General features: G+C 42.9%; 1 protein-coding gene across 5 annotated transcripts in view; it reads right to left on the bottom strand.

Moving 5' to 3' along the window:
• Positions 1-4,271: 4,271 nt before the first annotated feature.
• Positions 4,272-24,447, bottom strand: part of NCOA2 (nuclear receptor coactivator 2) — a 256,509-nt gene continuing 236,333 nt past the window's right edge. For 4 of the 5 annotated variants that reach the window (XM_067553633.1, XM_067553632.1, XM_067553636.1 and 1 more), the window contains 3 exons: positions 19,460-19,658; positions 15,666-15,755; positions 4,272-8,050 (listed from right to left, as the gene is read on the bottom strand). In XM_067553633.1, coding sequence (XP_067409734.1) covers positions 8,039-8,050; positions 15,666-15,755; positions 19,460-19,658 — 301 coding nt within the window. In that variant the 3' untranslated portion in view covers positions 4,272-8,038. The remainder of the gene's footprint in view (positions 8,051-15,665; positions 15,756-19,459; positions 19,659-24,447) is intronic. The other variant, XM_067553635.1, reaches the window with a different exon arrangement.

Genomic DNA, 24,447 nt, shown 5'->3' with positions numbered 1-24,447 from the left:
AGTCCAGACACAGGTTGTAGCTCATGTAGACCCTTTTATTCAGAATGTTGTTCACAAAACACAACCAGCTCAGTCACACACATTACTTTGGCTCTTTCCTTCCCTTTGGATGGAGCTGGTTTTACAAGAATGACCATCTCCTACTCACAACAGATACCCAACTATCCATTCCTGCCCTCTGGACTCCCTTCTTTTTGGGCTGTTCCCATCTTTGCCTGGTAGGGAGCATGACAGAAATAAAGCTACTTTGCACTTCCACACCATCTGCCACCTGGGAATCTCAGGCTTGGTCTACACCTAAAAATTAGATTGACTTAGCTATGTCACTCAAGGCTGTGAAAAATTTTGCGCCCTAAGCACCATAATTAGGCTGTCTAACCACCAATACAGACACGGCTAGGTTGATGGAAGGATTCTTCCATTGATCTAGCTAAATTAACTGCATTGATGGAAAGACCCTTTCGTCGATGTAGGAAGCGTCTACAGTACAGTGCAATGGCGGCGTAACTGCAGCACTGTAGCTGTGACCCTGTAGTGTAGACATGGCCGCAGAGCATTTTACAAACATCAGTGAATTAAGTCTCACAGTATCTCATAATGTAGGGAAATATCCACATTTTATAGGTGGGGAAACTGAGGCACAGATGGTTTGTGACTACATCACACGACAGCTATGACAGAGTTGGGAATAGAATCCAGATCTCTCTACCTCATTGTGCTTTGGCCACAAGACCATTCCTCCATTTGGGCAAAGGGTATAACTTAGATGAGAAGTGGCTATCCCTGAAGAACTAGAAGCAAATAAGCACAGGCGGTAATGGATTGTATGCTTAATCACTTTAGGAATCCAGCTCAGTACACCCTCTAGGGACTTTTCTACGATAATCGGGATCTGTGACAAATAACCTGCTACAGCTTTAATCATAACCTGTTAGGGCAGATTAGAAATCATTGAGTCTCTGTGGTGTCATGAAGGTGTTTCTTTAGTATCTTTTTATAATTTTGCCTGGAAGTAATAAAGCCAAATATTCTTCTAAAACAGTAGTTTGGTTCAGAGACAAGAGGCAGGATTTAACTGGTAGTTTGTAGCATCCTTTTCAATGCCAACATGTGAATCCATCTTTAGAAAGTCAGACTACTTGCAGAGCCAGGTGTTAATCAGTATGAATGAGTGGCAGAATCTGGTCCGAAGAAGAGGGAAAGTCTGATCTATGAGATATGATTGCAGTTTACATTGATAAGAATAAAAGATGAGAGGGTATATTTTCCTCTTGTTGCATGTTAGGTTTCAGTCATTCCTATCCATATGATGTGTACATAAGAATATGTCTATAAGTTTAATGCATTTTTATTTAATGCTTTGTTTGCAAAGGGAAAAAAATCCTTCGCTCCTATCACCAGATTTTGTACATGTTAAATTGGTGGCAGGCCGTTGCTGATACTTCTCAGCTTTCAAAGCTAATACTGTTGTCAAGAAATCTGGTTTCTTCCTAGAATGAATTAACTCTAACTGAACAATGAATCCTGTTAATCTCCAAAGTCATGTTCAAACGGGGGATCAATTCTCCTATTGATACACATGAAGCTGACGTGTATTTCTCCCTCCTAAAATCTTCTTCAGAATAACACTCCCTATCCTGTGATTCTTTGATGTGTAGATATTTGGCATAGCTCCTTCTAGACACTGATATAAAAGAATCATGGCAGGAACAGTTTCAGCCATGACAAAAATATTACAAGGTATGTCTTGTCCAAAACATGTACTTATCATAGAATATTAGAGTTGGAAGGGACCTCAGGAGGTCATCTAATTCAACCCCCTGCTCAAGGCAGGACTAACCTCAGCTAAATCATCTGAGCCAGGGCTTTGTCAAGCCGCAGCTTAAAAACCTCTAAAGATGGAGATTCCACCACCTCCTTAGGTAACCCATGCCAGTGCTTCACCACGCTCCTAGTGAAAAACTTTTCCCTAATATCCAACCTACACCTTCCCCATTGCAACTTGAGAACATTGCTCCTTGTTCTGTCATCTGCTACCATTGGAAACAGCCTAACTCCATCCTCCCTGGAACCCCCTTTCAGGTAGTTAAAGGCTGCTATCAAATCCCCCCTCATTCTTCTCTTTTGCAGATTAAACAAGCCTAGTTCCCTCAGCCTCTCCTCGTAAGTCTTGTGCTCCAGCTCCCTAATCATTTTCATTGCCCTTCGCTGGACTCTCTCCAACTTGTCCACATCCTTTTTGTAGTGGGGGACACAAAACTGGACACAATACTCCAAATGCGGCCTCACCAATGCTGAATAGAGGGGAATAATCACTTCCTTCGATCTGCTGGCAATGCTCCTAGTAATGCAGCCCCATATGCTATTAGCCTTCTTGGCAACCAGGGCACACTGCTGACTCATATCCAGCTTCTTATCCACTGTTACCCCCAGCTCCTTTTCTGCAGAACTGCTGCCTAGCTCGTCGGTCCCCAGTCTGTAGCTGTGCATGGGATTCTTCTGCCCTAAGTGCAGGTCTCTGTACTTGTCCTTGTTGAACCTCACCAGATTTCTTTTGGCCCAATCCTCCTATTTGTCTAGGTCACTCTGTATCCTATCCCTACCTTCCTAGGTATCTACCACTCCCCCTAGCTTAGTGTCATCTGCAGACTTGCTGAGGGTGCAATCTACCCCATCCTTCAGATCATTAATGAAGATGTTAATGAACAAAACCAGCCCCAGCACCGACCACTGGGGCACTCCACTTGTTACTGGCTGCCAACTAGACATCGAGCCATTGATCACTACCCATTGAGCCTGATGATTTAGTCAGTTCTCTATCCATTTTATAGTCCATTCATCCAACCCATACTTCTTTAACTTGCTGATAAGAATACTGTGGGAGACTGTATCAAAAGCTTTGCTAAAGTCAAGGTATATCACGTCCACCGCTTTCCCCACATCCACAGCGCCAGTCACCTCTTCATAGAAGGCAATCAGGTTGATCAGGCATGACTTGCCCTTGGTGAATCCACGTTGACTGTTCCTGATCACCTTCCTCTCTTCCAAGTGCCTTAAAATGGATTCCTTGAGGACCTGCTCCATGGTTTTTCCAGGGATTGAGGTGAGGCTGACTAGTCTGTAGTTTCCTGGATCCTCTTTCTTCCCTTTCTTGAAGATGGGCACTATGTTTGCCTTTTTCCAGTCCTCGGGACCTCCCCCAATTGCCATGAGCTTTCAAAGATAATAGGCAATGGGTCTGAAATCACATCAGCCAACTCCCTCAGCACCCTCAGATGCATTGCATCCGGCCCCATAGACTTGTGTATGTCCAATCTTTTTAAATAATCCTAAACCTGTTCCTTCAGGGATGTTTACCTCCTCCCCATTCTGGGCTGCCCAGTACAGTAGTTTGGGAGCTCACCTTGTCTGTGAAGACAGAAGCAAAAAAGGCATTGACTACCTCAGTTTTCTCCACATCCTCTGTCACTAGGTTGCCTCTCCCGTTCTGTAAGGGGCCCACACTTTCCCTAATCTTCCTCTTGTTGGTAACATACCTGTAGAAACCCTTCTTGTTCCCCCTCACGTCCCTTCAACACAAATAGTGAAAGGATGTCCTTTCTTGTTCATATATTAAGTATCTCTGAGCTTTTACAGTCATGTTTTAGTTTAATAAAAATAACCACTTTTTCTCCCTTCTTTCATATGTTTCCTAGAAAGAGTTGATAGAATGTCTTGACAGTCCAGAACTCTGACTTCTATGTTTTTTATACTACACAAATGGAGACCTCCAATAATCTATATCCACAGAATGTCTTAATTTACGTATTCAGTAAAGCACGGTGAATGGCAGTGCAGCTCCCCACCAGTATGCTTTACCCCTTCCTGGAAAGCCCCTTCTACTAGTTAAAATTACATGCCATTCATCCCTGACTTCTGTTGAGACTGCAAAAAAGGATGTCCTGTTACTTCCAACAGTGATGTGAAGAAAATGTTGAGAAGGAACTCATCTCAAATAGGCCACTTAAAAGCAACGATTTTCAGTCAAGACCACCCTCGGCAGGATTCAAAACACTGTTCTAGGGGTGAAAGGATTTGAATTCCACAGTGAGGCATGAGCTATCCAGTCACCTTGACTACTAGTTTGAAATTTTTAAAATAAGATTCGGAAACTGAAAAATCCACTATTGTCCTTCTCAAAATTACAGATTGATCCATTCTCTTGTGTTATTTCAAATTCAACACAGATTTGAGTAAATGAAGACACAACAGAAACACATTGAAATCTCTAACGCCATGTAAAACCCGAAGGCATTAAAATTTATTAAATGATGCAATAACAACAGAATTCTTTATTTACAATAGCATTATTTAACATCAAATAAGCAAATAGCATCAGCAAAGCAATATTAACTTGCTTAAATGTATTTAAAATTTCTCTGAATATATCTACCTTTGCATAAACTGCTCACACTAGAAATACAAACATCAATGCAGGTGAACAAGGTGATGTTCAGAGTCAACTCCGCTTTGAAAATAAATCACAACCCGAAACACTGTAAGCTTTCTCCTGAAGAACCATAGTTTATATATTGCTTAATTTTACCCTTGTATAATCTTTTCATATACACACACATCTCAGATGCAACTTTATGAGGAACTGTACAAATAAAACCCACAACTGACAAAAGGGAAAAAATTAAATGACAGTAAATGTTTAAAGAAATGTGTCCATCTCTATTCAGCAACATAAAGGTAAGTGATGATACACTTATTCCAAAATTGTACACAATTCACTATACAAATATAATACATCAGACAGCTATGTAGGAATATACAAGACTTAAAAACAGATCTAAGGCATTATGCTAGATTTTAGCATTTTGAGGTTCTTGCACATAGCTTTACCTGTAGTAAGAAACTGAAAAGATTTTGTTTTAGTCTACAAAGAAACACCAGGGAGAAAATTCTAATTAAAATCAAAGCCACTACAGTAATTTTCTTTTGTGCAGAGAATGCTTTTGCTCTTCGGCAGCACACTACCATACAAATACTAGAAAACTTGAAATTCACACCAACAATTAATGGCTTAAGTTGCATTTCAAAACTGATTGGGTATCTTTGGGTTCTGCAAGTGGAGCTGTGCCACCCATTTCATGTGTTAAGCCCATATGAACTCCATTTTTAAACACAGATTAAAAAAATGCATTATATAAACTGCAAAAACATTGCTTTCAACTAATACAGGCCAAAAGGGATATTGGTATGGGACGCAATTTTAAACTTTGAGTACAAATTAATTCATTGTAGCAAAACAGTTCACTTCACTTTTTTAAACTTACCACATTACATGAACACTTAAATGGGTCATATGACCAAGTTTATGTATGTATACTTTTCACATTATGTGCCTTTCAAATTTAGTAATATAAGTAGAACACTGATTATTTGTTCTGTTTAACAAAATCCAAGTACTTTCTCCAACAAATGTACTGTGTACAGAATGAGAAATACTGATGATGAAGGGAACCGATTTGGCTTTTTATTTTTGTTTCTAGAGTGATCAATATGATCTGAAGATTTCTTCACTCTCTTTGCTTTTAAATTAGCTAGACAAAAACTCAGAACACCAGAACCTAATTCTGATCCAAAATAGTAGGTTTAATCTCCTTCCCTTTAAAATGGCAATGGGCAATGAAATATCATAATCACAAATAGAATATAAAGGTTTGCAGATCTGTCACAAATAGGGACATATTCAAACGACTTATTTTGTCCACTGTGAAAAAGATTAATCTATTCGAAGACGTTAGGGTCAAACACTGAAAAGGAATATAATACAAACAAAATTAGTTTAAAACCCATTTACATTTTGTGTTGTGTGAAGTTAAAGTCCCTCTAATTTATATAATTCTTATACAAATAAATTTAAATCAGGTATATGTTGTATGTTTAATACAAATGTCATCATATCAACGAGGCTATGGAGCTCACGCTGACAGTACTTTAAAGTTTTCCACCAGTGCTAAACATGATGGCTCAGTTGACTAAATACTTCCTTTTGAGTTTGACATACAAAATGGAGACTGCAGAAAAGTGCTGTTTCCCTGTGTGTTATGAGTCCCTCTGAGTGAGAAACAAATGGATTTGTAGATTTCCTTGATTTTCAGGAAACTCCTTTTATGGCAAACAACTCTTTCAAACCATCTTTAATGTATTTTCTTCGGCTTTGTATAGAGCAACAGATACTTTGTACATTTTAACCCCCACCAGAAACAATCAATCAAATCACCAGGAAAGAACCCTTCCACCCTCAAAAGGCATGGCTGATAAGATATTATAAAATGCATTGCATTTTAAAGGACATCAAAAAATTTGAGTTCAGATAAGAAAGTGTCTGGATTGTGGGTTAGAGGAGAGAAATAGGAGGTCACAAACTTCATCAATTTCTTGGCATTTCAAGTCCTCAGAAACTGATGTCAGTTTAGTAAAAGATTACTCCAAACACAGCGGGCAAGAAAAAAACCCACCCTAACAGTGGTCTGCTCAGTAACAGTTTCTCTAAGATTCATTAAGAAAGAATACAAACATACAAAAAAAATCAAGAATTGGTTCCTACAGTGGCTGCATATAATATAGGTTAGATAAATGACTTTATAAGCAGAATCACAAGTTGAAAAGTTTCAACCCTACAAATTAGGTCTAATCAAGGCATTGTGATTCTTTACAAAACACTTTTTCAGGAGACACACACGGCTATGAAGATATCTAATTTAATACTGAAGTACCTCATTTGGAATCAACTCCACAACATGTATACCTCACAAAAAATTATACAATTAAAACACTTAAGTTCTCAACTTAAATTATTGCTTGTTTACATATAAAGTGGATTTTATGTACCTTACAAAACGTCCTCATAGTCCACACTGCTTTAAAATAATTAAAAATGTATGATGAGGTTAAATCTGTAGTGATATCTGCCATAGGTTTTAAACAAATCATTATTTTCCCAGCTAAGGGGACGGGGAATGTAAATTAATGTATTTCAAAGCAGGTGCCTTTAGCTCTTTTTGATATTATGCCCCAATTTTGCCACTACCATCACCAATAAATGCATTCTCACTGGAATTCATTGTTCAACAACTGGTTACATGCAGCCTAAACTGCAGGTAACACACCTAGGGAAATGAAGGGCTTACCTGTCCTTTTATCCTATTAGAAAAGGAGGAGACAAGGAGGCTCAGGAGAATCAGGTAGGAATTTAATTCCATAAAAAGGTAACAAATTTATATTTTTGGATTCATGATTTGCATTATAAATATCTTTTTTTTTTAATAAATCAACAACCAAAAAGCCCCTAACGAACAGCCCTCTCCCAGGATGGTTTTAGCCTGTTTTACAACTTTAAACCCATTCAAAATTGATCTGTATAAGTTTTCTACAAAGCTCCAGCTTTTCTATCTTTTCCTAAATCAAACCAATTGATTAGATATTTATTCCCCATACATTGCTTGCACCCTTCACTAGCATCCAACCCACCCTCCTCTACCCCAAATGCAGGTCTTAGTTCAAAACACTGATTTTCAGATGGAACTGCATCCTTTGCACCAGACTGAGTAGCCAGGGAAAACAAAGCAAGAAATCAAGGTCTAGAACTAAACAGGAACAGAACAAGAGCATGGTTGTTTTTCCTTAAATACACACATTTAAATACATTCAATCTGACATGGTTTATGAAAATTGCCTGTCAATATTTACTTTGCAGGAGAGATCTAAGTTGCACTAAGGTGAATGCAGTGAACAGACTGAGCAACTGTCTGTACGCTAGCTTCAGACTGTCAGAGAAGAGGCTGCTCTTCCAGCAACAACTGTTTTGACTCCACTCTGGAAGGCAGAGCTGAATCCTGTCTGCAGCGTTGAGCTGAGCTGGTTCCAGTGGAACTGGCTGGCAGGTCAGTTGGGTCAAAACAAACAGATGCAGGTATTCCAACTGGTAAGTGTTTTGGGCTGGTGAGCCCAGGCAGCTGAAGAAAGGAGCAACCAGCAACCTTCAAGGTCAGCAATACTTCTGAAAAAAATAGAAAGAGGAAACAGACATCAAGGAATTATCTCCATGTACTTCATGAAGAGTGAGAAGACTAGTTAAGAATACGAGGCATTGTACATATCTGCTGCATTTAAAAATACCAACCGCCTGTACAAAACTCAATCAAAATATACAAGTCACACATCATGTTCAAACATCACTGAAGGGGCCAATTTTCAAAACTGTGTGGCTAAATACCTGTCTCTCTCTCTCTCTCTCTCTCTCTCTCTCTCTCTCACACACACACACACACACACACACACACACACACACACACACACACACACACACACACACACACACACACACACACACACACACACACACACACACACACACACACACACACACACACACACACACACACACACACGGTGGCAGATAGAAAATTAGGTGGCAAGCTTTGAAAATCTGGCCCTACAGATTGAATTGAAGCGTACAAAGCAAGGGTTCCATTTGTCCATGATGATGCTGTATGATCTTTGATCTTTCAGGCATGTGCAGGCAGAATTCCCAGTGAAGTCAACAGGAGTTTGCCTGCACAAGGACTACAACTTAGATCCCATCTTTAAATCATTTTGATTTGTCTAAATAATGCAGCCCACCATAATCATTAGGATCACCTAATATTTGGAGCTTATGGATAACAAGGTGGTTTAATGAGAGTTTATCTCAACTCTGAAATCTGTGGTTGTAACCAAATCCTTTATTCACAATTTTCTTGATGTTTCACTTTTTTAAAGTGTTATAAAACTAATAAAAAAGAAGAGGTGCATGGAAGGAAAGGCTTCAGCTAGCAAGGCACAGAGTTCAGGGTTTCTTCGGACTCAATAACCTAACGTAATAACCAGGGCTCAAATTGGGACTGGTTGTGCCTATCAATGACCCGCTACCTTTTTTTTTTTTGTATCTCAGGTTTCCTAATGTAAAAAGTAACCCTATCCCTTATGCTTTGAAGAACTCAAGAAAACTTTAAAACACAAGCAAAGAGGTGCTATGTTGTTTGCCCAAACTTGCAGAGAGCCTGAAACAATAGCACTATTTATTTCCACTGGGTGTTAAGACAAATACCCAACTACTTTAATTTAAATGTCAATATTAACTATTTCATTGCTGATCACAGCACATAGGAAAGGAGAGGGTTGATCGTATTATAAAGATCTGCACCATCTACTGAGAGTGTCATTTCATTTTGATATCTTGGGTAGGTGGCACTCCGGTGCTTTTTCTTCAGTCTAACTCACTGAGATGATAGGTGAGAATGGAAAAGGGGCACTCTGGAGGACATGTGAACCGTCGAGGGGAATCTAACCCTGCAGAGGCCAGTGGTTGACCATCCTTGAGGCCCCTGAAACTGAAGCCTGGTCTGTTTGGTCATGGTTTTGGGTCTATGCAGCTTCCTCCTTGGCTTGTGGAGCTGTTGCTACTCCCTCTCCTAGAGGCTGTCTGTGGATGCAAGCAGACATCACTGCATCAGCTATGCTTAATTCGCTTTTTCAAACTCTTCTTTGCAACCAGAAGGACTAGAAACAGCATTTCAAAGGGAAGCTTAAATTCTGAAAAGATCACACGATTCAGTGAAGCAGTGTAAGGATCCATGGGGCTAGAACCTGGGTCTGTGCAGCCTGGGACAGCTGACTGTCCCACAGTGGCACCTCCAAGGAGCACTGTGAACATCAGGCACTGTGAGAAGTACTGCTCAAAGGGTCCGGAGTGATAACACCCTGGGCCCTCTGACTGGTGACGCGTACTATTTAACCCTGGAGGGTGGCTCAGGAAGTTGTTTGGGAACCACGCAGTCTTCCAGTCTGCACATTGCTTTCTGGTCTCTCATCTCCAAACCCAGCCTGACTCCGACCCTGACTCTTGCCTCCTGATTCCAGCCTGGTAACAACCTCAGATCTCTGATCTATGACTCCAACCTGACTCTGATCCCGACTCTTGCTTATCGAGCCCAACTCTAGTGACTGCCCTCATCCCTGCTGGCTGACTACTGCCTCGTGGCTGTCCTCCACTTGTGGACACCAGCTCAGCTGTGATCATTAGACCAGACATCTACATCCTGGTACCTTACAGCCAGGGCCCTAGGTTTGTGTCTGTTCATCAATCCAGCCCTGACTGTGAGTATAGCTGAACCTGTCTGAGAGGAAGTCAAGCCTGAGCAGCCCAGTGAAGTCCAACAGAGTACATGTGATCAAACTGTGAATATCTATACAATCTACTGAGTGAAAATATCACCCCTCCCGCCCACACATTCAAGCCCTCCTTACTAGGAGTTCACTCCATTGGGTGGTTATTCTTTGTGCACAGTGACACTGCACCCTGCAACAGTATTAGCACATTATGGATACAAAATGACAAAGAGAAGTAAAAATTCATAAGGAATCATGGCCCGACACTTTTGGTGTAGCCACTTTGCAAAGTGAGGATTTAAAAAAATATTGCCAAAAGTACCCAGTCCAATAACTCCAAAGGGCTTTTGCAGAGAATGAATTTGGTTCACTATGCCATAACTAAGGATATGATTATGTCACAGAGGTCATGGATTCCGTGATTTCCAGAGACCTCCAGGATATTTTCTGCTTCAGCCTTGGGTTGGCGGGGCTGGAGCTGGAGCTGTCAGCCACCATGGGTGGCGGGGAGACCAGGAAATCCAAGCCATTGTCCCCAGAGCTCCAAGCTGCTGCGGGCAGAGGGCCCTGGAGTGGACCCCGGAGACACAGAGCCCCCAGCCACCATGGGGGGCCCGGGAGCTCCCGGCCACTGCACCTCCGAGCAGCTGTGGACAGTGGGGTGACCCGGAGCTCCCAGCTGCAGCTGGTGGCCACTGCATCTCCTTGCTGCCATGGGTGGTGGGAGAACCTGGAGCTCCCAGCCGCTGGGGTGGCAGCTCTTGGTCTCTCAGCCACCTGCAGCAGCAGGGAACTTTCAGTCCCTCTGCTACTCACGACGGAGGGGGGAACCAGAGCCACCATGAGTGGTGGGGGGCTTCTGCAGCTTCGAGCCTCCGTGAGCAGGGGTGGGTCCTGCAGCTCCTAGCCACTATGTGTGGCAATGGACCCGCAGGTCCCTGCCGCTGTAGGGCCCCTCCACAGCTCTGAGTCACGAGCCCTGCAGGACAGTGGGGGGTGGGAGGAGCACAGTCCCAGAGCTCCCAGCTGCAGCCCCGCAGCTCCAAGCCACTGAAGGCAGTGGGGGTCTCAGAGGTGTCAGCCGCAGCAGTGGCAGGTACTGGAGCCTCCCCACCCCCAGCGGGGCTCGGGGTCTCATCGCCCCCCTATCAGCCCCACTTTGTCACAGTTATTTTTAGTAAAAGTCAGGGAAGGTCACAGGCTTCCATGAATTTTTGTTTATTGCCCGTGACCTGTCCCTTACTTTTATTAAACATAACCGTGACAAAATCTTAACTTTACCCATAGCAAAGATTAAGCCATGTGAGTAGGAAAAACATATATACAAAAGGAGAAAAATTATATAAAATATATGAGGCCTTTAGAAAAACGGTTTTTGTTTTGGACTATGATCGCACAACAGACCTTTAAAGAAGTTAATTAAAATATTGTTTCCAGATGAAAATTTTATCTGGAATAAAAATTCAGAGCGACTTTTTATACAAGACCCTAAAAAGGAGTTACTCTGCAAACCCTGAAGATCATTAACTATAGAAGTACAGTGGTTTTGCTATAAATTATGCCGTATGTTTCTCCCAAATTTTAAAGCTAAATGATACCCTATAGAGAAGAGAACTGCTTTTAAATAGAAGTAGGTTTAGACATTTCTTCTTTACTATCTAAAGTTAGTTAATACACATTTGTTGCTCTAATGTAATGGCCAGATTATAAATTATTAATCTCTGCTAGTTACAAAAGCATTACAAGATTATAAATCAAGAATATTCTGTGCCTAGAAAATGACAGAAAATTCCCCATTCTCTAGTCACATTGAAAACAGCGGTTCACATTAATTATTTATATTATCTTCATAAATCTTAAAAGCTTTAAGTCTTATTTCTTAACATATTATAACAAAGTGAAACGGTATTAAGTAACCACCAGCTGAAATTAGATTGGTAAGTATAGAACTCTGCAGAGTTTTAGTATTTATATACTGAAATGAAGCATATCCTATTTCCTGATTAGTAGTTTCCTAACACAGCCGAACTTGGTTTACAATCATCATTTTTTTTAGATTACTTTGTATATAATAAACTGATTATTGCTCAAATCTCCGGGACACTGAATGATAGCCAAAATATTACAAATGAATACTTCCATCTTTAGTTGATTAAAAAAATTATGGACAGAGGGTCACACATATATTAAACCTCCCTTCAACGGTCTACTGAATTGTAAAGCCTATGCTTTTAAAAATATGTTAAATCTGGAGCACATTCTCTTGTAAAGACGTATGTAAAAATGAAAATTCTGGTTGGAGAAAAAGTGATCTTCCAAAGCTTTCTATGGAATTTAGTGGCTATTTCACAAGTACTGCAGTACAAGTTCATGTTTTATAGGAAGTATTACTAATAAAACTAAAATGTGCTATGAACTTGAAAGTTATTCAAAAATTTTGTACGACTTTCAGAGTTGTAATGGTGGAAACAACACGTTTAAAATTTTAGCTATTCAGTCATTGCCAAGTAGGAACTGCTTGTCATAAAATTCTTCCACTGTTCTGCTCATATCATCTTGATTTTGAATCCCTTCTTGGAACTTTTACCACCATTAATCCAAACTCATCATCCTCACTTACGGCCTTCCACCATCTTATCCCACCTACATTTATGATTTACTATCCTGCTCACTATCCTCTTATTCTACTTCTCCCTTAATCTGCTTTTTCCATCCTCAGTTTTGTGCCTGCTGTTCTCTTCCATCACATGACCTCTCTCCCACTTCCATTAAAACTCTTCTTAAAATCCACCTTCTCCAATAATTGTCTTTCTTCTTCTCACAACCAATAATCCTCTCACCTGACTTCTCCTTAACTCTTATCCTACATTTGTCCTGTGACAGTTGTCGCTGTGTATGTTGAGTTTTTCAGGAAAAGGAACATATCTATGTGTCTGAAGGGCAAGAAGACATCTCTTTCTACTAAAGCTTTCAGTGAAAGGAGACATATTGCCTCTTCCCTCAGTATTATTAATTCTTTTATTTATTTATCTTTTATTTACACTTTCCCTACAAAGGATTATCTACATAGATCCTTCACTCTTGGAGTCATGCACCATGTCACATGAACTTCAGAGGTGTTGAAAACAGCCTTTGAGGGAGTTGTGGGCATCCATCTATGTGCAAACAGAGGCAAAGTGTGTAAAAGACACATGGCCCCATCTCCCTCAGTTCCACAACTGCCCCCAATTTTTGACTGATCTCAGAAGCATTGTTCAGAAGCTTCTGAACAGGTTTTGTTCTCTCTTTTTCTAATATTTTTTCACTTTAAAATGGGGGAAGTTTCACCTCTAAGTTTTGTGATTGTGTTCAGTCTTTATTACAATTCTTATGAGGGAAAGGGTGTGTTATCAGTTCTGTTTTTTCCTCTGATTTTCATTATTGCACAATCACAGGTACTGACAAGAAATCCAGCTTTTAATGGTGTGCTTCAAGCACAGGTCAAATGCCTGTCAGAGATCAGCCTGACAGATATTTGATATGTTTTTAAGGAAGGCAGTTCTCAAAAGTGTGTGCAATCTTTCAATTCTCTAGACCCAGAGGATCACCTTGAGATCCTGATTCAGGAGGCCTGTCTCTCCCCAGTCACAATCCTCACAACTGATGGATCTGGCCTTTACTTTTTACTCCTTTCCCTGTTTTTCCAGTTGCACTGGCTTAGAACTAACATTGAGGAGAAATTTCCCAATTTCAGAGAATTATTTTTAATGGGAAAATTAAAAATAGTCAGGGACCAATCAAAACGTGTGTCTGGAGGGAAATGAGGCAGAAGGAGCTGTGCATCTTGGTTATAAATCTCTGCCTTTGTTTGAGCATACAGGGATACCCATGATCACCTTTAAGGCAATTTTCAACGCTATGCAGTTTGTGTGACATGCTGAATGGTTTCAAGACTGGAGAATCTGTGCAGGCAACTTTATGGTGAGAGAAAACTTCTGAAGGAATGAAGACTATTTAGTGCATTTTATTTCAGTTTGGTAGGTCTGCATAAAGGAGCAACGGTCTCAAATTGCAGGGCGGGAGGTCTAGGTTGGACATTAGGAAAAAGTTTTTCACTAGGAGGGTGGTGAAGCACTGGAATGAGTTACCTAGAGAGGTGGTGGAATCTCCATCTTTAGAGGTTTTTAAGATGCGGCTTGACAAAACCCTCGCTGGGATTATATAGCTGAGGTTAGTCCTGCTTTGAGCAGGGAGTTGGACTAGATGCCCTCCTGAGGTCCCTTCCAACTCTATGATTCTGTGAAAGTCTAACAAATCAATTCTTCTAAGAACGAGGGAATAGGAGATGTGGCAGCTTATATGGAAGATAAAAAGAACACTAGAGGTAAGATACGGTAATTAACACAGTAGCCACTAGATGGTGCCTTGGGCTCATACTATAGAACAACCCCTGCTTAACATAGAATTTTGACTGCATACTGAAAGTTTTAGGGCATCAATATAGTTTTCATATGGTTTTAAATCTAAATTTAATTATTTCTGATTTAAAGTCTCCTGGGAAAGGGCATTTCTATGGATACTGATCACCTTTTTTATTTGAATGGGCTTCCACTGATGCGATGTTTGGATCACATAGAGAAAATGTTATACCTTGTCTCCAATCACATCAGGTCCCAAAATATCAAATTTATTGTAACAATCTTCCTTTGAAGCTGTGGAAGGTTATTTTTTTATGAAGAACCTTCCAGTGAGGGGACACTTACAAAATCCACCTCATTTAGCAGCCTACAGTCCAAGAAGACTACCGTAGCTTCTTTTTAACACTGCTACTGCCTGGAGTGCAAACCAGTTTTGTCCCAAGTTAAGTGCTAATTACTCCATCAGCTCGAGATGTGTTTGAAGTCAGCTCAATATCATCGCTCCCCTGGGAGCAAGTACTGTATATAAGGTAATAACTTAATTAATACTTGAAACTGTTGCCCTAAGAACAAAACAATGAAAAGAGGAGTAACACTTAAACAATGTTACAGGTGAAATGGGTTAAATAAGCAGCTGCGGATATACACATCAGCAGTGAGGCCTCCCACCCCCATCTTCCGCAAACACTTGTATAATTGCTCTGTAAAAGCAAATAAACTATGAATGAAAGTTTGATTAATTTAATTGTATATTTGTTACCTCAATAGATGTTAATGTAAAATGGAGAATACAGAACATAGCTATAACACACCATTCGGGATCTAAACAAGGATCCTTAATATAGATGTCACCACCAGATGAATTACAAAGAAATTTACTGAAAAGCCTTTTAAAAACACTATCCCGAGGAAGAAGGATTAAGTCACTGGTTGTCATAAAAAGAAAAACTACTAGCACCCTAGCTATCTTCAGCTTCATTAAACAACAACTGCTGTACACATTCTAGGCCTTAAAATATTTATGGTTTAGTTGAGTCTGTGTGTGTGTGTGTGTGTGTTATTTCTTACCCGAGATGCATCTCCCTCCTGTTTTATCATATCCATTCCAGGCAGCTGGTTTGGAAAAAGATTGCCTCCCCTCATAGCAGGGTCGTTAACCTAGTTATAATGAGATGTTAAAGCAGATTAATTCAAATGTATGTTAGGGAATTTGAAGGAAAAGCAAAAAGAGAACATTAGAAACCAATAAGCCATGTTGCAAATGTGTATCATTTCCCACCCTTTAAGTGAAGGTATGGTCAGAGAAGTGCCTATGTAAAAATAAAACCTTTCTTACTCATTGTGTGTATGTGAGTGTTCTTGTATGTGTTTTCTTAACAGGCTCTACTCATTAAATTGATGTAATTCTAAGAGAAGCTGTCTTCTGGGAAGGGCCTGAAGCTATAAACTACCTTCCTAATCTCCCTGACAGAGACAGCATTGTTATTGCTGCACCTACAAACCATCACACAGTTTTTGGAAGCACAGTGAGAAATCATGGGTACTGCATCACATTAATATTGATTATGTGTAAACCATACATTTTCCCTACTCTTAGGCAAGGGCAGGAAGATGGTTTTAAATAGGAAAGGTGCAGCTGAACAGCCAATCTGAGTCTAATTTGTTGAGCAGAGGTCCCAGAGTTTGTTGGGAGATGTGCATTTTTCCACACCAAACAGGATGATTCATGCATAGAGCCAGTGCTTGACAAACATATCACATGCTTACTAGACAGAAGCTGATATACAAGATGAGACATGGCCCATCAGGAATGTCTAGGGACAAGGGATCACTGAGAAGTCCAACCCCAGCTGTTCTAAAGGGGGAGGATCCTTCTTCCTGGATTCTGACTGGGGCCACTATCTGTATCATGCCAGTGTTTGGCTAGAAGCTGTCTGATATATTTGAGGATCTTCCGCCCTCTACTTGCTAGAAGGGAGAAGAAATTTTCTGTTTCCTCTCCGTCTCCAAAGCCTCCTGGCTGCACTACACTACCTTTCACCATAGTCCTTGGCTGCAGCAATGGCAGAAGAGGGACAGGCAGCCACTAATCCCTTAGCCTCCTTTTCAGTGCTGTCTCTGTTGCTTTTCACTGGTTTGCCAAGTGGCAACAAAGCTATGAAAAGCACCGTGGGACAGTGGACTGTTCACTCTAAAGAACCAGGAAAACAATTCTACATTGGTTTACAGGCAGTTCACATTCAGAAAGTTATCTTTTCCACTAGAAGGGTTAGAAGCTTAATTATTTTTAGCATGAAAGTTTAAATTCTGCAGAAATAGAGGGTTTAAGCCCCACGCTTGCCAGGAAAGGTTTTCTTATCTCAGCAACAAGCAGGTGAATGGATTTTTCAATCCTTTATTGAAAATTTCATTCAGAAGATACTGAACTGTGCTCTGCTAAGGAAGGGCGTGGAAGGTGTTGCAACTCATTCTTCTGGGTTTGGGTTACACAACTGAATTAGTATGAGAAGAGTATTTCCTTTCACTGACAACTGTGCAGTAGAAGATTTGTTATAACATGCAAAAGACTCAGTGTGTGTGTTCTTTTCTATCTTGTTCCAAAGTGTGGGGAACGAATTGGAAAACAATTTAAATTACAAAAAATAAAATCACATCCAAATGAATCCAAAACAAATATTTGTAACACAGAAAGCAATATGATTTATGTATGGGTAAGATTTATATTCTCACTGCAGAGACGGTACAGCTATGGAAAAGCAAGCTGGCACTAGTCTGCCTTGCAAAATATCAACATAACCATCAATCATGTTCCAACTGCAGAATTATTATTATTGTCCATGGTGATGCCAGCACTCTAGTTTGCAGCGTTGGCAGTTGGAAAAATAATTTTTAGTTTTGTAAATGAAGCACATTTTATTTGGAAGTTTATTTGAAAGAAAACAAACCAAAAATATAGTTTTTAACGCAGTAACTTTTCTGACTACAATTGCTGTTTAATCAGAGAAACAAGGTAAGTGACAGAGAAATTAATATTTTTTACATTTAGCTGAAGATTCTTCCAGAGCATGAGAGAGTACAGCTGATGCCATAAAAAGACAGGTCTCAATTGTGTTACTAGCTATTAAACCCACATAAAAGCATAGTGGACAGATTTACAATCCCCCTGCTCTGAAGCAGGTTACCCTGCCTTCCTGCCAACTGAGCTGAACCACATGGAATATTCCCAGTATGATGTCCCAAATCATTTCTTGACTCCTTTGTTTGGTCCTATATGCTGGATATCCCAGACGGTTTTCAAAATATTGTTTGAAGGTCATTCTTAGCAAACAGTAGGCCAGCTTTGACCTTGGCAGTAATGCATCTGTGCGGATTAAGAAAGTTAACGCTGCGCAGCGCAAACCTTGAGTAGACAGCTATCTAATGGTTTATTTAACGTATTGCAAAGTTTCTCCTGCACTGCTGCAGAGATTTTAAGATGGTTCTCAACCCGACAAATCCCAGTAAATAAATCATGATTGAAAATTCCAAACAGGCATCACTACCCGTGCCTTAAACAACAATAAGATGGTCTGGCAAAAATGAGTAGAGGGCATAGAATGGAAAATCAAATTTGTAAAGAAAGCACTGGCCAAATAAACACTTCCTCCCCCTCTACTCCCTCCACCTCCTTTAGTATTGCAAGAAATTGCAACCACTTACTCTGGTTCAGTGGCTTGGAAGGCAGATTTTTAAAACTGCTGTAATTGGTGAGACTGGGATTTTGAAATATCCTTGAAACTCTTGTTCCCCAGATAATGAGAGAGTTTAAATGTTTATTTTGAGCACCATCAACAAGCACAGGGTTTGGTGTGTCACTGATGTTAATAAAAAACAGATGAAAACCCTTGGACTCATGTAATAGCATAAAGCTCTGCCTTGGAAAAGTGACATTCACTTAGATGAAAAAAGAGTAAGAAGAGATCTTCCCACCTTTCGCTCACTATTGTCCCCTTCAAATCTCTACTCCCATCTTCCACTGCTTTGATTAGTTTTACTACATTGAACCTTATTGGAAACTTACGTGTTGTCTAAGTGAAATTTCAGTCCCCAACTACCATATTGTTTGATGATCTGAGGGGATCGTCTTCTCAAGCCCTCTTTAGTTTAACATGTGAATTTCAATATGGAGCCCATGCAGAAAACTGAAAGTAAAATGTTACTTTACAGGCTATGTGTATCTTAAAGCGGAAAATGTGTTTTATGTAACAGCCCCAAAGAAAAGCTCATGTTTAAACCTCTTCAGGATGAAAAAACAGGCTTAATGGTTACTGGATTAGCTGCCTGCCTTACATTAAAAACAGTATGAATTTTGTGCTCATGACAGGTGTCAAATTAACAGTCCTCAAGGCTGAAGTCCTATTTATCCACAGAGCAGGTACAGTATGGACAGTGGGAGCATAAGCATCTCCAAAAGACTAGGGTGGTAATGTGCCTTAACCTGCAGAAAATAGCTTTATGCTCATTCCGTCCTTGGCTCCATCACTGAGATGATTAACAAGGGAATCAATAAGTGTCCACAGTACTGTGGAAACCCATCTACTGAGAACTGGATCACCAAATTCATTTCAGAGACACCATGGAGCAGATGCTAACTACTATGGTGCTGGATTTGAATCAGAAATCCAGATATGAAAGTTGGATTAATCATCCAGTCCTTTGAATGAAGAGCTAAAACTGAAGGCTTTCTTTTTAACATACCATTTTCAGAATAAGCTAGTAGAATAAATACAATACTCACAGCTGTTACAGCCAATCTCAACTACCCATATAAACTACAGTCAAGTAAATCCTCAAGCTCTGGTCTAAGGTCCTAAAATTCTCACCTGCTCAGGACCCATGGAGGACAACCCTGATGTAGGCACAGAGGTCGCTGAGGTCATGCTGATCTGCCCTGTCATCTGGTTCATGTTGTTCATGCCACTTGTGTTGGTTGCCATGGATACACTGATGTTCATGTTGTTATTGTACATGCTGGTGTTTGCTTGCTGCCCAAAATGTGGAGGGGACTGTTGTGAAAACATGCTATAGCGAAGAATGAAAGAAAGCAAAGTGTCAGACTCAGAACGCTGATGCCACTAGGAAATCACTCTCTCTCAGACTATGTCTCAGACTAGAATTTATACATACAGTATACACTAACTTCCAAGGATGACTGCTTTCCAGGCATTAGCATCTGTGGGCTATATTTTCAAACCTGAAGGCCTGATGTCTGTGCCCAAAAATGCATGTCTTTGTCCACACGTGGAACTAATGTGGCGGAGTGTACCAATCTGCTGTGTGTGCATACCAGCCACTTATATGTCTTGCTTGGCTACTTGCAACGTATGTCTAATGCAGTCTGGGAAGAGTAATTTTTGGAGGGGATGTAAAATATCATTTCCCCTCAATTATTATCATCACAATAGAGGGCAGCCTACTATATTTAGCCTCTGGGCTAATAAGTTTTCATGAACATTTTACATGGCTATTGTAGGACACACACATGAATGCTAGATTTGGACGTATGGGTATGGCAAGCAGACTCACAAGTGTAGGCATGCAACTGTGCAGCAATTTTTGCTGACAGACTTCAAGCATCAGGTTTGGAAAACCTGGACCGCACAGCAGAACGTCTAGGGCAGACGTCCTTCACGTTCATGAACAAGACCTTGGAATAACTGAAGAACCACAAACTGAAGAAGATCCCCTCCCAAGCGCTATACAAAATTCAGTGCGGGTTGCAGGAGAACTTCTAGTCAAAGTGAAAGTCACACTAAAGCTTTTCACCACATCTTATATGCATTACATTATTTACACATCAGTCCTTTTCTGCCTAGTACATAGTCACTGAAATAGTATAACTAAGGTATCTTTATTGAAAGTACATTATTAATATACCGAATAAAACAATAAAAAAATTACATATGGGGTCTATTATAGAGGAATGAGTGCAAGATGATTAGTAAGCAGGGTAAAGATAAAATAACAAGGTTACTTACCAGTAACTGATGTTCTTTGAGATATGTTGCTCATGTCCATTCCACTATAGGTGTGTGCACGCTCTGTGCACGGCTACCGGAACTTTCTTCCCCTTAGCAGATCCTGTAGGTCTGGCTCTGGCGCCCCCTGGAGTCTTGCGCACATGCGGCAGTATATAAGGCGCTGTCGGCCGTACGCCCCCTCAGTCCCTTCTTTCTGCCAACTCCGGCGGCAGGGACAGGGGGTGGTTTGTGGAATGGACATGAGCAACACATCTTGAAGAACATCAGTTACTGGTAGGTAACCTTGTTTTCTTCTTTGAGTGCTTGCTCATGTCCATTCCACTATAGGTGACTAACAAGCAGTACCTCGGAGGTGGGCCAGAGTTAGCAGTGAGCTGACTGCAGCCCAGCTTTGCTGAAGCCCGCGTCTTCCTGCGCCCATTGGACAGAGGTGTGGTGGGACGTGAAGGTATGTACCACCAGCCTGGCAGCTGCTCTGCAGATGCCCTGCCCTAGCACTTCTGCTAGGAAGGCTGTAGATGAAGCTTGAGCTCTGTTGGGTGAGCTGTGGCATCTGGAAGCAGCACCTTCACCTGCTCGTGGCCAAATGCGATGCAGGAAATTATTCACAAGGAGATTGTGCCGGGCGGAGACTGGTGAACCTTTCATTCGGTCGGATGCTGCAAGGAAGAGCTGCGTCACTCTCTGAAACGGCCTTGTATGTCTGATGTAGACGCCAGGGCCCTTCTCGCGCTTTAGCGAGTGCTACCTTCTCCTCTCCTCCAAACCATGTGGTTCGGGGAAACCTGGGGAGAATATATGATTGGTCCAATGAGACTGGGCAACCACCTTGGCCGGAAGGCCCGGTGCGATCTCAGCTGAACCTTATCTTATAGACTACAGTATGAGGGAGGAGATCTGAGGTCAGAGCTCTGATCCTGTAGATTTTCCTTGCCGAGGTAAATATCCCCAGGAAGGCTAGAGTAGAGGGCCTGACACCCTGGGTTCAGGGGGGCGGGGCGCAGGGTGGGCCGGGAAGGACCAGGTCAAGATCCCAGGGAAGCACCAGGTCGCACCCCCTTCAGGGACCGAACCACCATCTGTCGGGAGGAACGCAATCCCCCTTCCAGCAGCTGATATGGGCCTTCACGAAGGCCACAGTCAGTCCATGGAGCTTTAGCTGTGGCAAGTATTTCCCAGGTCGCCTATACTGGCGAGAGGCTGGGCAGTGTATTTTGGGACTGCTCCTGGCAGGCAACAGCCACTTCCACTTAGCCCGGTACACGACCTGCGTGGAGGGCTTCCTGCTATTCATCAGTACTCACTGGGCTTGTTCTGAGTAGCTCGCTCATCACCTCTTGGCCACCGATCCATCACTCCCTGAGGTGTCAAGGGCCCAGATCTGGGCACCATAAGTGGCCGTGATCCTTGGAGCTGGGATCATGCTGGCTCGGAGGCTCCCGAGGCAGGCGATTGAGAATTCCAGCATCATGCTGAACCCATGCTGGCGTGGCCAGGCCGGAACAATAGAGATGGCATCTGTTTAGCCCCTCCTCGTTTTGAGCAGGACTGTATGCAGGAGGGGAAAGGCAGGAAGTGAATATGAAGGTCTCTGACCGCTACAGACGAATGGTGTTGGCAAGCGCCCTTGCCCCTTGGCCAATGAGAGAGCAGCACTGCGGACACCTCGTGCTGCAGACTGATACAGACAGATTCCCTTTGGGGAAAACCCCCCTCCAGACAGTCGTAGATGCCCTTAGCGGGCGCAGCGACCCCTCGTGGTGAGGAAGAGTGATCCCTTGACGTGGTCTGCCTTGCCATTCCTCACCCCCAGGAGGTGATCACCACCAGGTCTTAAGGACTGATAGGTTCCCTTCATAAGGCTGATGAATGGGCTCCTGCTGCCTGTTGATGTAGTACATGGTCACTGTGCTGTCTGTACCTCCCTGCCCTCGATAAAATGGAGGGACATTCTGCAAGCCCTATGAGTGTTTCGCGGCCCTTTACCCTCTGCTTGAGGCGGGCGCTATCAGGGTAACTGAAGGAGCCTGTTCCATGAATGGAACGCCCCTTCACACATCCCGAGGAGTTGTTCAGCCATCTCGGGAGGCTAGGGCTTGCTATTGTTGGGTTTTTTTTGGAAGAGGGGAGGAGAGGAGGTCGTAGCCTCCCGGTGCAGGAGCTGCCTGCTCGGACTGTATCCCGGCGCCGTGACTAAAGCGGCCTAAGCGTCAGGCCAGCTATCCTCATCACATAGGTGCAGGCCACCCTGTGACCTGTCAGCTGTCGGCAACGTTTGGCTGTTGTCGTAGGGCATTTGTGCATGTGGCCCATCCTGAGGGACTCTGTCCCACAGCACGGCTGGGGCAAGAAGGTCTGGTCCTGGAACCGACTGGCCACACCGATGCATTCCATAGGCTGTACCTGAGTTAATGTGGACTTTGTGCATTTGCCAGCAGGACCCGCCAGCCGCAAGAGATGCCTGGCCAGCTTACCCTGCTCTGGGCATGGGACCTGGGCCTGCCTGGGCAGATCATGCAGTGAATACTGTCGGCCAAACAACAGACCATGGGGTAAGCCGTAAGTGTTAGAGGGAGTCAGCCCCTACGAAGGGAAGGGACCTTTGAGGATGTGCATCCCTAACATCCAGGGTAGCATACCGGGCTCCAGTTTCCACTGCTAGAGCTGCGGGAACCATGCAAGACTCGAGTCCCTTGTTCGGTATTTGTGAGACGACATAGGTCTGTCACTGTCCTCAAATCTCCCCTCCCCTTTTCGGGGGGTGGGGATGAAGAAGTACCTCGAGTAGGACCTCTTCCGCCATCGCCTGCGGGACCTCTCCCACTGCCCCTGGCTGAGGCGGCCCCAACCTCTTGGATGTGGAATTGCCACTGAGAGGGAGGAGGGAGGAGGCATCGAGAGGCTGGGAGGAGGAGACGACTGGGGGCCCTAGCTCACCAAACTCTCTCAAGGATCCAGTGGTCGGAAGGCCTTCTGGCTCACCCGAGCCTGAAGGAGGGTATAGGTTAGAACGCTGCCCTTGCATTCACCAGCAGAAGAGCCTTTTCCGATAGGCACACAGTAAGGGTCCTCTCGGCAATCGGGCAAAGGAGCTGGTCAGGGTGGATGGTGCCTCCTAGACCCTTGACTCTGTCCCATTGCCCGTAGGTTGCGAGACGGCCGTGGCTGGCACCACTGCTGCTGCTCTCCCTGGAGACCTGCCTAACCCTGAAGGTCTATGGCGCGTAGCGGCCCAGGGAAGGGACCCATGGTCTAGGAGTTCCTGAGGCTATGCAGTTTCACCTCTATCTGAACCGAAGAGAAGGCTGATCTGTCCACGGAAGGGCCCTTGATGGGCTGCTGACCTTATCGGGATAGCCTGGGATTGCAGCTGATAACCTCTGGGCATGCCGATGGGGGGGTATGACTCTGCCCATCAAATCAGCAGATAGTGAGGGTGCCAGGAGCGCTGCTCTAGCTCCCATGGTACCATCTTCTGTAATGGCATACAGGTTCAGTGCCTGCTGCAGGCAGAGCCTCAGCAAAGCGGCTCATGAGTCCCCTGAGGGACTCACCTTCCACTTGCTAGTAGTGCTATTGAATAAAGTTTTCTCCAAAGTCTGGGTTGCAGTCGCCCTTGTTCTTTGGAGTAGAGCCCGTCTGCCCTGCCCATCCCTGTGGCTGGCAGCAACCACCATCAGGGACCTGAGGCGGGGTGGTGAACAGCGGCTGGGTGTAATACTTTTCTCGGCTCATTTAGGCATCGGGCTACGAAGGAGGGCATTTGTCAGGAGATCTTCACTGAAGGCCGCAGCCCCTCATCCTGCCGACAGGCAATCCCCACAGAAGTC

Source organism: Emydura macquarii, unplaced genomic scaffold, assembly GCF_026122565.2.
Source record: "Emydura macquarii macquarii isolate MOO-44397 ecotype Brisbane River unplaced genomic scaffold, CSIRO-AGI_Emac_v2 contig_1477, whole genome shotgun sequence".
NCBI lineage: Eukaryota > Metazoa > Chordata > Testudines > Chelidae > Emydura > Emydura macquarii.
This window is presented reverse-complemented; position numbering and strand designations above follow the sequence as displayed.